A 15,717-nucleotide genomic window follows, 5' to 3' on the forward strand; every position below is an offset into this window, starting at 1 on the left:
CCCTGACCCTGACCCTGACCCTAACCCTAACCCTAACCCTAACCCTAACCCTAACCCTAACCCTAACCCTGACCCTGACCCTGACCCTGACCCTGACCCTGACCCTGACCCTGACCAGTTGAGGGCAACAGGGCATGGGAGGTGGAGGGCCTTTGCTCATTGGTGTGGAGTCACTTTGTACTGTTTCCGGTTCTCGTAGACACTAATTGTGAGTGGACCTGCAGCGGTGAAAGAGCAGAGAGACAGACACCCTAACTGGAGCAGTGAAGGTGCTGCCTTTAACCCATGCTCCCTCCTGTGCTCAGGATGTCCCCAGCCTAGAGCGCCTCCACACCTCCGAGCCTCCGCCCAACTGCCCCTCCACACCTCCATGCCTCTGCCCCTCCACCCTTGTGCCCCTCCATGCCTCCACTCCTCCACGCCTCTGCCCCTCCATACCTCCATACCTCCACGCCTCCACCCCTCTACACCCCGACCCCTCCACACGCCCATGCCTCTGCCCTCCATGCCTCCACCCCTCCGTCCCTCCACGCCTCTGCCCCTCCACGCCTCCACTCCTCCACGCCTCCACCTCCCGGCGCCTCTGCCCCTCCATGCCTCCACGCCTCCACCCCTCCATCCCTCCACACCCCGACCCCTCCATGCGCCCACACCTCCACGCCTCTGCCCTCCATGCCTCCACCTCTCCTTCCCTCCACGCCTCTGCCCCTCCACTCCTCCACCCCTCCATACCTCCACACCCCGACCCCTCCATGCGCCCATGCCTCCACACCTCTGCCCTCTATGCCTCCACCCCTCAGTCCCTCCACGCCTCCACCCCTCCACACCCCGACCCCTCCATGCGCCCACACCTCCACGCCTCCGCTCTTCCAGCCTCTGCCCCTCCATGCTTTTACCCATCTCCCCCACCCCCACTCGCACGGACTCTGCCAGTGTCCTACAGAAGATGGGGTGCCGGGCCCTTGTCGTTAGAAACCTCTGTGCAGCGACCCTCTCAGGGTCCCAAATTACAGCCCCATTCATTCAGGGCCTGGCATCTTTATGACGGTGGCAGGGAGGTGGTGGTGGCCTTGCACTTCACTCTTCCCCACCACAGCCCTACTCGGGCTTATATACGACCTGACTATGTCATATATTAGGCAGTGGGTCAATGCCAAGCAGGCCAGCGAATTTAATGAGGAGCAAATAAATTAAACACACTACCAGCCTTCACAGAGAAAAGAGGGCAAGCCACCTAAGCCATAGACAGGAGTGTCCCCCAGCTTGGCTGCCAGACTGGATTCTAAATGCCACGGTCCTCCCTGTACAGCAATGAGGGTCAGCAGGCACAGCGACACACGGCTCCACTTTCTGTGGAGAGCGACGAGGCCACAGGGTTTGGGGAGCAGACTGATGACAGTCACAAGTTCCCTCACGAGGAAGGACTTCCTACTGATGACAGTCATATCTGGATTCAGGAGACCTGGTCTGGTTAAACAGAGTCAGTCTCACGAGTGTGCTGGCGTGGGCATTACTGTCACACTTTGCAGGGACACTAAGTCTCCAAGGACAGAGAATCACCTTAGCCAAAAAGGACAGACTGGTCCCAGGAACACCCACAGCCTCAACTTACGGTTATCCCGCATTCTGCTCAGGCCAACTCCCAGTGTTCTTGGGGACATCAGAGGGTTAGTCGAACCAAGGAAAGACTCATAGAAAAGAGAGTGGTTCTCTGAGCACCCAGAATGCACCTTGACGTGAGCACAGCCAGGCAGACGCAAGGAAACTGTAGGGACAGTTCCCAAGGCCAACGCCTCCGGATACTGTGGGGTTTTGGCATCACAGAACAACTTCTCTGAGCCTTGGTATCTGGAGCTTGGGTCTCCAGAGCCACACGTCAATCGCTTTGCCAGCCGAGCCACCTCACAGCCCCAGCTCATTTTACTGGAAGAAAACGGAGGCTCAGAGCTTCCCCGCAGCGACCTCTGAACTCTCATGCATGCATGCATGGCACAGTTTGCAGGAATCCAGTGGACGCCTCTGAAAACCGTCACACTCAGTCACCTCACAAACCCTGCATCCAGTCATGAGACGCCCCCACCTCCCACACACATCTCCCCACCCAACCACGACCACGCTGGTTTCAACTAGCAGGATCCAGCTTTCTGAAGCAGGTTGAGGAGGCAGAGTCGGGATCCTTGATTAATGAAAATGAGCCTAATATATTTCGGAGTGATCTGTTATGACACAAAGCAGAGACGTTTACACACGACTGTGGATTTTTAATAGCTGATTCTAGAACAACCCATTATGAAATCTTCCAAAGCAGAAAAATACAGTAAATCACAGGGCAGGGCTTCCGAGCAGACCGACGGCAGCTCTCCATAAAATAATGTGGAGGGTGGGCTAGGAGGGGGAGGCAGAAGGAATTACTGCCCTAATCATGAGTTAATAAAATATTTATAGACAAGGATTTCTTTCTTATCATGCTGGGCATGTCCATGTAAGGAAAGCCCATGAAAGCACATTGGAGGGGATTCCCACCTGTCCCAGGAGGAGAGAGAACTGACCTGAGACCCTATTAACCATGGCTTTACACATCAAGCCCTGTGGTCTCCTTTGCAGTTGGAGGCAAAGAAAACTCAGTTGGCATGGGAAGGTGGGGCAGGGCGTCTGCTGGACTGGTCCACAGCTGCCACCACCTCCTCCTCCTCCTCCTCCTCATTTCCTCCTCTTCCTCCTCTCCCTCTCCCTCCCCCTCCTCCTCTTCATCATCATCAACATCAACATCATCTACCTCCTCATCCTCATTCCTACCTCCTCATCCTAATCTTCCTCCTCACCCACCTCCTCCTCCTCTTCCTACTGAATCTGCCCAAGACAGCCAGAAGCCTCCTTGAGACAGCCCCTCCCATTGAGGGCAGCCTGGAGCTGTCAGTCAAGGAGTCCTGGCCTATCAGAGCCAAGAGTTGGTCATGAACTCCAGGGCATTGCCTCTTCCACCATGTCTACACTAAAGGGAAGACTATCTGTGTTCGCCCAAGGACCAGTATTCTTAGAAGCTACAGAAAAGGATTTGAGAACCCAGAAGGCGACCTACATGGCTGCAGAGAAGGGAACAAGGTGACTGACATCATCATGGGGATACGCCAGAGCCACAGAGTGGATGAGAAGGGCCTCCCTAGAGCCTTCATGGGATGTGGGTGAGGAAATCCTGCTCCAGACTCCTGGCACCCAGCGCTAAGAGGGGAGAGGTTGGTATCCCATTATTTATGTCATCAAGATGGCGAACATTTGTCATGGTGCCACAGCAATAGGAGAAACAAGAAGCCATTACAGCAGACCAAGCACACATGTGTAAAGTGCTCACAGTGAGGGCAGCGAGACCAGAGCACCTGCAAAGAGGAAAGGACGGGCAAAGATGCCCAAGCCACAGAGACACGAGGGATGAGACGTGACCATCAAGCTGTCCATCACAGACCATGAACAAAACCAACAAGAGTCCAGCATAGGCAGGGAGAGCCGTCCATCACATGGGCAGCCTCTGCTCAGAGCCTAGGGATGCCCTGGCCAGCAGAAACCACTGGCAACTCCAAGTCGTTAAAATTACATTCAACCCAGGGATGGAGAGACGGCTCGGTGTACAAATGCCTGCTGCATTAGGTCGAGGACCTGAGTTCAATCCCTGGCACACATGTATGTGAAGCAGACATAGAAGCCTGCTGCTAACCCCGAGCTGCAGAGGCAGAGACAGGAGGGTCTTCAGGTGCCTCAGCCCCTACTCTGATCAGGCAGCTTCACACCAGTAAGAGACCCTGTCTGAAAACCCAAGGGGGACAGAATTGGGGACTCAATCCTAAGGTTTCCTTTGTCCCCCACACACATGCACACACACATATGCATGTGCATAATACACACATACACACACTATGCACACATACATATACATACACCACACACATGAACATGCATACGTGCACACATATACATACACACCACACACATAAACACTAAACACACACAGGCACACACACATGAACAGCACACACTACATGTACATGCACATACACATACATGCATACACATATGTACACATAACAAACTACACTTACATGCAGATAATACAGGCAAACATATACATGCACACCATACACACATTATACAAACATATATACCACATACCACACACATGCACACAAATACATCCACACATGTACATTATACACACATATACACAGATACATACACGCACATACACACATATAAGTACACCATACACAACACACATATTACAAACACAAACAGGCACACATGAACATCACATATACCACACACACCACAACACATATACCACACACATGCACATACATACGCACATTACATGCACACACATATACCACACACACATATACACATACACACATACCGCATACACATGTACACATACATACCAAACACATACATGCACACATATGCATATGCATGTGCAACTGTGCACACACGTGCACACACACATGCATACACATACATACACACAGCACACATACACAATTACTAACAACTGTAAACTCAACCCCTCAGCCCTGGGCTACATTTCAGGTACTCTATGGCCCTATGTTCCTGGTGACCTCTGTGAAGGTGGGGGTACCTGACAGGTCCCATCAATGTGACAGGTTCTCATGGACAGCACGTGTTCAAGGTCACTGGGGAACCCTAAGACACTGGGGAACCTTGAGACACACACCACAGCAGACAGGGGCAGGAGGGACCGTACCTTTGCATGCCCCTGCTGCACCCAGGTGGTAGATGGCTGCCAGCACCCGCCAGATGGCTTGCTGCTCGCCCTCCGAGATGCCCAGCAGCTCCATGGCACTCCGGAGCCGGGAAAATGCCATGGCTGCCTTCTGCTTGTCTTCAGGCTGGGGAGGGGAGAGAAGAGAAAGACCACGTCACGGTGGAGAGACTGGAATTCACAGCTTGGAGCCGAGGTCTGTCTGCCAGGCACATGGTCGGTTTATGACTGCATTAAATTACCCACGGTTAAGCCAGGCTGGGTTTGAGACTTCCGGGAAGGTTGTAAATGTCCATTTGAGTCTGGTTTGGGGTGCAGGGCAGGTTTTATTCATTCTGGAAGGATTTATCGGAGCTTCGATTTGCACCGAGCTCTGGTCTGGATGCCAAGATAAAGGAGCCCTTGAGCGGCCCTGGAGCCTCTCAAGGCAGAAGAGATGGGAACATAAAAGCAGTGGGGTGTGGAAACGGACGTGTGGCGGATCCCAGGTTTAAACGGGGACACAGGAGATCACAGAGAGAGAGCAGAACCGGGGGCGAGAGTTTAAAAGGTGGATTCAGAAACTGATCATGTGATCGGGATAGAGGGCCTCACCACACGGGAGCAAGATGACACCCGTGACTGACCAGCGGAGGTCACACATGAGGGACGTGAAGGAGGAAGGCAGGTCAGACCCAAGACAGCCAACAGTCAGCCAAAGGAGCAACAGTTTCCAGCCTCGATGGTTAAGGACTGAGACATGACCCCACTCAGATGTCTGGACCCACGGCAGACATCACTAATCAATCAAGATCCCACTGCAAGCCAGTGAATCCAGATTCACTTCAGAACACCACTGCTGGCCACCATACCCCAAGATCTACCCAGGAGCCGGCCTGGGGATTGCTCGACACCCTCTGTGGGACAAAGGGAAGTTGCTGGAGAGTTTGAAACAGGAAAGAATGTCCGACTAGGAGATCTGTGGGTTACTGAGCTTCAAGTGTCTTTTATTTTTTTCTCTTTTTTCAGATTTATAGCTCTAATTATATTTGTCTGAATATTAAAATTAATTTCGAAGTCCCGTGTATGAGCCATCTGGCTGAGGACGCACTGCCCAGAAGTCTGGAAGGCAGAGAAAGTGAGGCGGGAAGAGGAACCCTTCTGTCAGTAACCCGATACAGCACATAATGAGAGACCAATTTGTACCTGGTCCAAATAGAGAATCTGGGTGACACGGGGCAGGGCAGCCTGTTAGAGCTGACAGGTCCTTGAATTCTGTAGAGTTCCATCGCCCAGAGAGGGCATGGCATAGGCTGTAGGTCACACAGCAAATTGACAGCAGGGAAGGCTTCCCCGACTCCCGCACAACCCACACCAATTCTTTTCAACCGAGAGAGACTCGAGAGCCTCCTCAGCCAATGGGAACAACATCAAAGCATGCGGTGACATTGAGAGATTCGCCGTGGAAGCGTTTCAATTAACAGCAGAAGCATGTCCCACCTCTCTGTCCTATTTCTGGGCCACCACAGAACCACCAAGTCCCTAGCAACCAGGAGCTGAGCCTAGCAACCACAGCTGCTCCGCCACAGCAGACAGAGGGGAGGAAGGCGCCACCTAACAAAGGCTCGGTTATTTATGAGATTTCAAAAGTAGCAGGAAAGGACGCACAGAGGACGGATGGTGAGGTTATCCCGGCTCCCAATGTCAGCGAGGAGCACTCGATTTTGAATTACAGGTAGAGCCCATCACTGAGGGGAGATTCCCAGAAAGTCCCACTCTTGTCCCTGCTCTGCACCCAAGTCTCTTAGGAAACAGAGAACGTGGATTTAGAAGGAGATACGTTCCTGTCAAACGTTTGTTTGTTTGTTTGTTTTTCGAGACAGGGTTTCTCTGTGTAGCCCTGGCTGTCCTGGAACTCACTCTATAGACCAGGCTGGCCTCGAACTCAGAAATCCGCCTGCCTCTGCCTCCCAGGTGCTGGGATTAAAGGCGTGCGCCACCACCGCCCAGCTGTTCCTGTCAAATATGATGAGGCCCAGGATGATGGTTAGAGAGCCCCTTGTTCTCTAAGCCACTCTGAATAGTGCCCTGACCGATCTGCTCTTGGGTAAAAGCCATGAAACCAGAAGTAAGTCAGATGAGTGCACACATCACCCCCAAAAAAACTGGGGAGCAGAATGAAAAAGGCTACACAGAAAGGGGTGAATCTGGAGCCCGGGGCAGGAGTACTACACAGCAAGGAAAACGAACAAGCTAATGCTGTACTCATTCCAGTGTGAGACTTCCAAAGCCAATACCGAGTCAAAGATGTCTGCCTTATGTTTAAAGTGTCTGAGGCTAGGAGAGTTCCACCCTAGAGCAAGCTGTGAAGCCCATGACCATGACGCACGCGTGTACACACACACACACACACACACACACACACACGCCCTTGGGATGGCTGTCTGAGAAGTTCAGAGCGCAGCATTGCACCCCATAGAGCCTGAAGCTGCACCTGGCAGAGCCAGCGCACAGTAGGGAGATAAAGCTGGCCAGCTCAGGTCGTCTTCTTCATATAAAACCACCAGTGCTCTCATGGGAGGAGCCTCGGAGTGTCCCAAAGTCCCTACGCCAGACATAATGATTTTAAAGCAATTTATTTTTCTTCTCGCTCTGACACAAAGATTTATTATTATATGTAAGTACACTGTAGCTAGCTGTCTTCAGACACACCAGAAGAGGGCGTCAGATCCCATTACAGATGGTTGTGAGCCACCATGTGGTTGCTGAGATTTGAACTCAGAACCTCCGGAAGAGTAGTCATGTGCCCAGCAGCTTTAGGGTGGAAGTCATGCTTCCCTTCTCCACCTGCCTCAGCCACAGGGACCTTCACACTAGAGACCTTCAGAGCCCTCAGAGTTGCAGGCAGTACCAGCTCAGCTGCACACCCACTCAGAACTAGTAAGATTGTAGCAAAGTTTAGAACCCGGATAAAACTCACACTTGAGAACTACAGGAGTTCACTGGCAGTCAACCAGAAGCCCATCCTGGGGCACGTGACCACGATATCCCACTAGGAGGACCATGACAATTGGTCACAGTAGCCTCGAGTCCATAGCTCTCCATGCTAATGAGGTATCTAGACAGGCCCCGAATGTCTAGCCAGTGAGTTTCCCTTCCTAGGCATCCCTTCCTGAAAAAGGTATTTAATCTTTGGTCCACCTTGACTAAGTCGTATGCATGAATAAACAGTTTGGACAAGCAAGGATTGTCTCCTTCATCAGGGACCGCCATGGGGATAAGCCTTTACCGTATAGAGCTGAGCCTAAGTCTCCCGCAGAAGGCCTCTCCACACTCCTGGCTCTCATCCTGAGCTAAGCCCTATGCCTTTTGTCCTGGGCTCATCTCAAGCCCATCCCCAACTCTTAGCGGTTCCCAGTGGCTTCTGGGTGCCCAAGAACCACAGCCTCCATCCTAGCCCTGGAGAAACGCCACGGGCTGGGACCCCTCTGTTAGACCGTGTTGAGCCTCCCCTGAACAGCATCTTGATGCCCCCACGAGCACTGCACCCCAAAGGCGAGAAAGAAATGCAGACCCACAGCTGACTTTAGCAGGGGTTGGGGGTGGAGCACGGGTTCGGGGGTCACAGATATCCAGCCGCAAGGGCAGCAGGGGCTGCTGTCTGCCCACAACTGTGGCCACAGCTGAGATGCTGCTCACCCATGGATGCTTCTCACCGAACTCCTGTCGCCCCAGTTTGCTGTTACATTGTACATTTGTGATTTCATGTATCTATGTGGTGGCAAACATAGGCGCCACAGTGCAGGGACCACACGCTTCTCGATGACGTTCACACGCTTCTCGATGATGTTGAGGTTGAGATGCTTCTCGATTTAATTCGCTTAACTCTCCCAAGCGCCCGTTTTCCTCAGCCGACAACCCCGCCCCCCTCCCCCTTTGCAGCTGCGTAAATCTCCATCATGATCGGTACATTTTCTTTATTCATCTGTTTGTGGACACCAGGTGGTTCCAGAACTTACTGCTGTGGTCTGGTGAATGCTGCTGTACCGGTATCCCTGTAGTATATTGACTAGGGACCTCCAGGTCAATGCCCCGCTAAGCCCCTGGGTCACATGGACTTTATTTTCCGAAGGAGCCTCCAATCTGACTTCCATGGTGACTGGACCCATTCACACTCCCTCCCACTACGGCACATGAGGGGGCATTCCCGCCAGCGTTTGTGTGGTTTTTGTTGTTGTTGTTGTTGTTGATGATGATGATGATGATGTTTTTTTAATGACTGCCATTCTGACTGGGCCGTTTGTGTTTCCCCTTTTGAAAAGCATCTGTTTGTTTTAATAGTTCATTGTTGATGGGTGTTTTGGTTTCTCATTTTTGGAGTTCTTTGTGTGTTCTAGATACAAATTCTAGATAATCCTCTGCCAGTTCTTAACACTCGTAAGTCCTATTTTTCTTTTGTGTCCCATGCTAGATCGAAGTTTTGTGGGTTTATTCTTTGATTTCTGTTTGTGTGTATCTTCCGTGGGGTCCCCTTGGTGTTGGTGTTGTTCCCTGGGTGACTGAAGTCCTACTAAGTGTTCCCCTCGGGCAGGTCTGGAACGTGAGCTTCAAGCCATCACATGGCGGTCTGGGGTGCATCTGAAGTTGATGTTTTAGGGGTGAGGAGTGGGGCTTCTTCCTGTATGCGGATACCCAGTTCTCCCAGATGATGTCTCTTCACCATGGTGTGATTTCTGTTGTGGGTACGCGGGCTCAGATCTGAGTATGGGATTCTATCCTTTGATCAACATGTCGGTCTCATGGTGTTTTCATTACTCTGACTCTGCAGATTAACTGTAAATCAGGCGTGCAAAGCCTCCCGCTGTCTTGCTTATTTTCAGGATTGCTTGACTACCCCGGGTCTCTTCTGCTCCTGCGTGAGTTTCAGGCTTGTCTCTCTGTCCACGAGGAATGGCACTGGAACCTGGGTGGACACGTCGAGCCTGTAGGTGGCTTCTGTATGGCAGCCACTTACAACACCAATCTGTCAATCCCTGAGCGTGGGAGGTCTTTCTGTCTTCTAATGACTCCTTCTATCTCTTCCCCCAGTGTCTTAACGGTTCGGTTCGCTGCCGAGAGCTCTCACCTCCTGGGTTACGTTTATTGAGAGGTGTTTGCTGTGGTGAATGGGGCCGAGTCCTTCATTTCTTTCTCGGACGTTGGCCGTTGGCTCACAAGAGGGCTTTGCCGTGTGTGTGTGTGTGTGTGTGTGTGTGTGTGTGTGTGTGTGTGTGTNTGTGAGAGAGAGAGAGAGAGAGAGAGAGAGAGAGAGAGGTTTGTGTCCTGCCTCTCTGCTGAGGGTGTCTTCCCACCCTGCGATTCCAGCTGGGGTACTACGCATCACAGAATCGCATGTCTGAGATTCCAGCTGGGGTACCACGCATCACAGAATCGCATGTCTGAGATTCCAGCTGGGGTTCCAGCTGGGGTACCGCGCATCACGGAATTGCATGTCTGAGATTCCAGCTGGGGTACCGCGCATCACGGAATCGCATGTCTGAGATTCCAGCTGGGGTACCGCGCATCACGGAATTGCATGTCTGAGATTCCAGCTGGGGTACCGCGCATCATGGAATCGCATGTCTGAGATTCTAGCTGGGGTACCACGCATCACGGAATCACATGTCTCGAAGCAATGATGCATTCTCTCCTTCCTTTCCTGCTGTCCCCCTTCTGTTGGCTTCTGTCTCGCTGTCCTGTGAAGTCTCCTACTGCTGTGCCCAGTGGGGCCGAGAGTGGAAACCTTGTCTTGGTCTTCGCGTGAGGGCTTTGGGTTTTCCCACTCAGTGGTGTGATGGGCTCTAACTCTACAGCTCTAACCTCACAGCTCTAACACACTTCTACCCCAAGCTCCTAGGAACTTTTATCATGCAGGGATGTTGGATCCTGTCAAAAGTCCTTTCAGCATCCGTGGAGAGGATTTTGTGACCTGTGACCTTGGTTCCATTTATGGGATGTGTTATATTTACTGACTCACGTACACTGAGCCATGCCCACATCCCTGGAGAGAAGACGTCTCATGATGAACGATCTTTCTCATGTGCTCCTGGGCTTAATTGGCAAGTATCAGGTTGATAATCTGTGCTCAGCGTTGATGCTCTGTAATGCTTTTCTGTGGTAGTACCTTTATCTGGATTGTCGTCCCTCTACCTGGTGAACTCCTATGCATACTTCAAAACCCAATGACAACCAGGCCCAGTATCCCCTGGCTACGAAGCCTTCCCTGACTCAGGCCAAACATTTCTTTAGTTTAATCACTCTCTGGTGCCCACAACCACACTCCTTCCTAAGTATTCTTCTCTCAAATACCTGCATTAATTTTCATTTGTGTCTTCCTTACTACAGTGAAACCTCAGAAGGGTGCCAGAGTCCTGACCTTTAACCCCAGTGTCATCACAGCTGAATGAGAGCAAAGGAAGCCACAAGAGCAGCATTAGAAACGAACAAAACTAACAGCCAACAAGTGAACGGCCTTTCAGGGAACCCTAGAGCAGCCAACCTTCAAGGCCCTTCCTTCTCCCACCCTCCCCCACTTCTCCCCTCCCCACACCCATCCTCCACCCCTATCCCTTTCACCCCATCTCCCTACCTCTGCTCAGGACCATAAACAGTAACCAGCAGAGGGCGCTCACCTCTTCCCATAACTCTCCAGAGCGCCCCCTGCTGACAGACTCAGGAAGAACCATGCTAAACTCAGGTCTCACTGGAGACAGTCAGGGAACCAGGGTTAAAGGGAGACACGTGCTTCAGGGTACACATCTGACCCTCTCCCACTACATCCTTCCTTGGTCAGAGACAAGCCTCCATTCTTCAACCAGCCCAGATCCTACCAAGAGGTCCTCTCCTAGGGCTGCTGCCCCCACATGACTGCCATTGGCAACTACGGACCTAAGTGAAAGGAGCCAGTGGGCCACAGGACCCTCCATCACTCCCTCCCTGGCCGTAGGACGGCAGTGCACCCTGGAGGCAGGCCACTTACCTTGGTCCACAGGCCCATGCCGAAGGCATTGCTCTCTGCCATCTGATGCAGGTTCAGCTCTGTCCTGGAAGAGACGATTGTGGAAGTGATGGGTCTGCCCCAACCCAAGCTGTAGAGCAGGAGGTGTCCTATTGCAGGATCCCACATACCACACCGCCCGGCTGCCCCAGGCCACAGGCCTCCCTTCCCAATGACCCTGTGCTTCAACCTCCCACAGCAAAAGCCTGGAGTTCAGAGCGAATGAAATGTAACCCAGCCTTGGTGCAGTGCCCAGGCAACTGAGATCAGAGGCCCGGTCACTGGGTACCCCAGCCTCTCAGCTCTGGGTGGAGCTTTCCACTAGGCTTTCTTCATCCCCCTGCCTCAGCCATCCCAGCCTGTCCCACATACTCACCTGAGATCTACGTCCAGCCCAGCCAGCAGCTGAGAGAAAACTTCAAAGTTCCCTTCCCCTTGCGGCTGCCGGGCCACGCGGCTGTTCTCCAGAAGAACTGTCTGTGAGTGGGGAAGTTGGGCAGTGTCATCCCCGGTCCTTCTGTCCAGACTTAGTTCCCAAAGGCCCTACCAGGGTGTCCCCACCCCAACACTCCCTGAGGCCTCACCAGGAGGTGACATTGCCAGCACCCAAGGTTCAGAGCCCCACAGGCAATCAGCCAAGCCATGGGCTCCCTCCGGCTCCCAGGAAAGGCCAGAGCACCTCCCTCACTGAAGCCTGCACCCAGGGGTGCCAGCGGAACAAAGGCCTTAGTTGATACTGCGGAGCCAGATCTCCCTGATCTGGGCTGTCACTTGGTGCTGTGTGGTCATTCTCTCTAAAACCCTCCTTTTGTTTTCTGCTCAACTGGAATGTTGGAGAGGGGACAGGCCACATGTGTGGCACGAGGGGACAGGATTCTGTGTGGATCTGTTACATTCAACAAGCCTCTAGACTCTGCTCCTACCCACCCCAGAGCCATACCATGCTAGCTGCTTTTAACATTCCAGGGTGCCAATACTCTTGTCACCCCAGGATCCTGACTGGAAATGTGGGTGCAGGCTGGAGATACCACAGCTTAAAGAGACCGCGCCTATCCCCAAGCCTCACCTGGAGCTGAGCGGCGGTGACTCGGCCAGTAGCATTGAAGTCCAATGACATCACCATGGCAAAGCGGGTGGCCCTACGGCTGTGGCCGGTGGACACACAGCCAAAGGCCCGGAGGATAGTGAAGGTGGCCCGGAGCTTCTCCACTGTCAGGAGACAGAGGGAAGGTGTCACTTGGACCTTAAGCAGGGCCACCCTGGTCTTTGTTCTCTGAGGTGGGAGCTCTAGTGAGCAACAGCTCAGCTTTGAACTACAGTCACTCCATGAGTCCCAGCCACTGCCTCAACCTTGACTCTCAAAGTCATGAGGATCTGAGTGACGTGTGTGTGTGTGTGTGTGTGTGTGTGTGTGTGTGTGTGTGACCCTCCTAACACCTTGTTAACACCTGAGGGCCACCAGAGGGCCTGAAAGTCCTGGGATCCCCCCAAAAATATTCTCTGAGCACCCACAAGCCCTGTGTGCCATTCCAGACATCTGGGTACACTCCATCCTGTCTCCCACGTGCACATACACAGCAGAACCAGTCTGTGAGAGAGTCTAAACCAGCTCCCACCCCTGTGCTAGAGTGACCACAGAAAGGGGGGGCAGAAGGTATAGCCTCCAAGAGAAGCCCAAGGGGGCTCTACCCCTTGCAAAGGGACAAGCAGCTATCTTCTTCCCAATTCCGGAGGCCCCTCCCTAGAGTGGCAACTGTGCTTCTGGCAGAGATCCACTGAACAATGCTCGGTGCTTAGAAAGCACCTATAGGCTGCAACGGTGGTATAGCCGGTGCCTTCTGGTGCAGCACTGTGTGGGGCTTGGGGGACAGTGTCCCCAGGATGGACAGATTCTATTATTGGAGGGTGTGAAAATGATGTTCATCTAGAGTATACACGCATGCACACACATGTGCACATGTATGTTTTCTAGATAAACATGTGCATGTATGTGTGTATGGGCGTGTGGGGGGTGGGGAAGGAGGAGGAGGAGGAAGAGGAGCAGAGAAATGTCTATGAAGGCTCCTTGGAGACAATACAGTGTGACTGAGAACACTAGAAAACCTCTCCGGTTTTCAATGCCTTTATGTATAAATCTCAAATCATAACTGCTATCCCACCAGTGACCTGTTATAATCGTGGTCCTCCCCCACCCCCATCCTATTCAAACCACAGAGCTCTTGTGGTTGGTTGGAAGCGGGCCTGGCACAGGGTCCCTGGAGATGGCCACACCAATGTCATCATTATCCATGCTGTTCAGGGACGGTCTTTAAGGCCCTCCCCCAGCCAGCACAGGAGCACTCTCTAGAGCATTCTAGCCTTCCGTAGTTCCATCTCCCCTCTGGATCCCAGCTCTGCTGCCATCTTTGCTTCTCGGGCTCTCTGTACAGCAGAGTGGGCTGTGGACCGTTCAAGGACACACACTCCCAAGAAACCCTCCATCTGTCTGGTGGGATGGCTCCCAGCAGGTGGCACCCAAGCTTCTGCCTCTGACTGTCCCAGTGTGTGACCACTATAAGGGCCACCAATGTCATGAGAGAGGCACATTGTTATCCTGGCAGAGGTATACAAAGGAGCACTAACTTACTGGGTCAGTAACCAACACAGGACCTTTTCTTCTCCGTGCTTAGTGAATGACAGGAATAGAAGGGAGCCACCCAGGACCTCCGCCCAAGCCACGCAGGACCCCCACATCTCCCCTCCCTGTTCCCATCCAGCTGTCGCCCGTGGGCCACCATACCTGACACCCTGCCGTCCACGCTGCCCGCCATACCCACCAGGTGTACCAGAGCCTGCTCACAGCAGGTGGTCTTCCCAGCTCCACTCCGGCCCAGCGCCACAATGCTCTGGTCTCTCCGCTGGCTCAGCAGTGCCCAGTACGCACGCTGGGCCAGGGATGTTACGTGGGCAGGCAGGCCATCCTGCCGACCACGGAGTACCTGCCACAAGATGACAGGTGTCAACCTCCCGGCCATCCTGCAAGTGTCATCTACAGCTGGCTCACTAGGAGCCCTGAGCGACCGATAAACTCATTAAAGGCTCAACCAGAAGGGGTTCATTGCATCGGTCAGTTAAATCATTGGGTACGATTCACCTGCAATGAGGTAGCTGGGGAAATTGACACAATTGATTAGTTATAGTGAACATGGAAACCAGGAGTGGCTATCAGTTAGTGATGTTTGCCACAGGAACAAACTGAGCCGTCTCCCCGGCCAAGAAATTAACTGAGCAGTCACTGCTGGTTTCTGATGAAGACATGGCACAGGCAAGACCCTCAGACAATGCAAGCGGGTGCTGAATGATGATGTCACTTCAGTGTCCTGGCTGGAGCTTCCTCCACAGAAAGCTGTGCACACATCACACAGCTCACACAATGCTCCAGGGACACGCCCAAGAGAAAGGAAGACGCGGTCACAGAGATCATTACATCACAGGTCACACTGAACATAACAGAAAGCATTTCTGGGGTTTCTGGGTGAGACCAATCAGAGAGTAAGAGAGAGAGAGAGCCCAGAGACCTCTCTAAGCGTTGGCTATTCTGTGCAGGGTCTTGGCAAGCACCACAGAGAAAGCTGGATTGAACTGGGTACAAGTCTGGGCTTCATCAATCCGGGTTTTAAATAGACAAAGAGCTGGGTATGGAAGTCTAATCCTGTGCTTGCAGCTCCTCAAGAGGCTGAGGCAGGAGAATTGCAAACTTGGGGCCTGCCTGGGCTATAAAGGGGTTCATAGCCTGAGCAAGCCAGTGAGACCACCTTAGAGTTTTAAAAGAGAGGGTCACACTGGGTGTGATTCAGTGGTACAGTGCTTGCCTAGTATGTGAAAGACCCTGGGTTCCATCCCCAAAACTCCTAACCCTCAGGCAGGCAGGCAGACAGACAGACAGACAGAC

General features: G+C 52.7%; 1 protein-coding gene across 2 annotated transcripts in view; it reads right to left on the minus strand.

Annotated features, from left to right (window-relative positions):
• The window catches only part of Myo18b (myosin XVIIIB), a 209,404-nt gene that overhangs the window by 167,001 nt on the left and 26,686 nt on the right, over positions 1 to 15,717 (minus strand). For both annotated transcript variants that reach the window (XM_029533813.1, XM_029533814.1), the window contains exons 8-12: positions 14,566 to 14,764; positions 12,853 to 12,995; positions 12,163 to 12,263; positions 11,769 to 11,832; positions 4,754 to 4,898 (exon numbers count right to left, since the gene is read on the minus strand). In XM_029533813.1, coding sequence (XP_029389673.1) covers positions 4,754 to 4,898; positions 11,769 to 11,832; positions 12,163 to 12,263; positions 12,853 to 12,995; positions 14,566 to 14,764 — 652 coding nt within the window. The remainder of the gene's footprint in view (positions 1 to 4,753; positions 4,899 to 11,768; positions 11,833 to 12,162; positions 12,264 to 12,852; positions 12,996 to 14,565; positions 14,765 to 15,717) is intronic.

Source organism: Mus pahari, chromosome 23, assembly GCF_900095145.1.
Source record: "Mus pahari chromosome 23, PAHARI_EIJ_v1.1, whole genome shotgun sequence".
In the NCBI taxonomy this organism is placed as follows: Eukaryota; Metazoa; Chordata; class Mammalia; order Rodentia; family Muridae; genus Mus; species Mus pahari.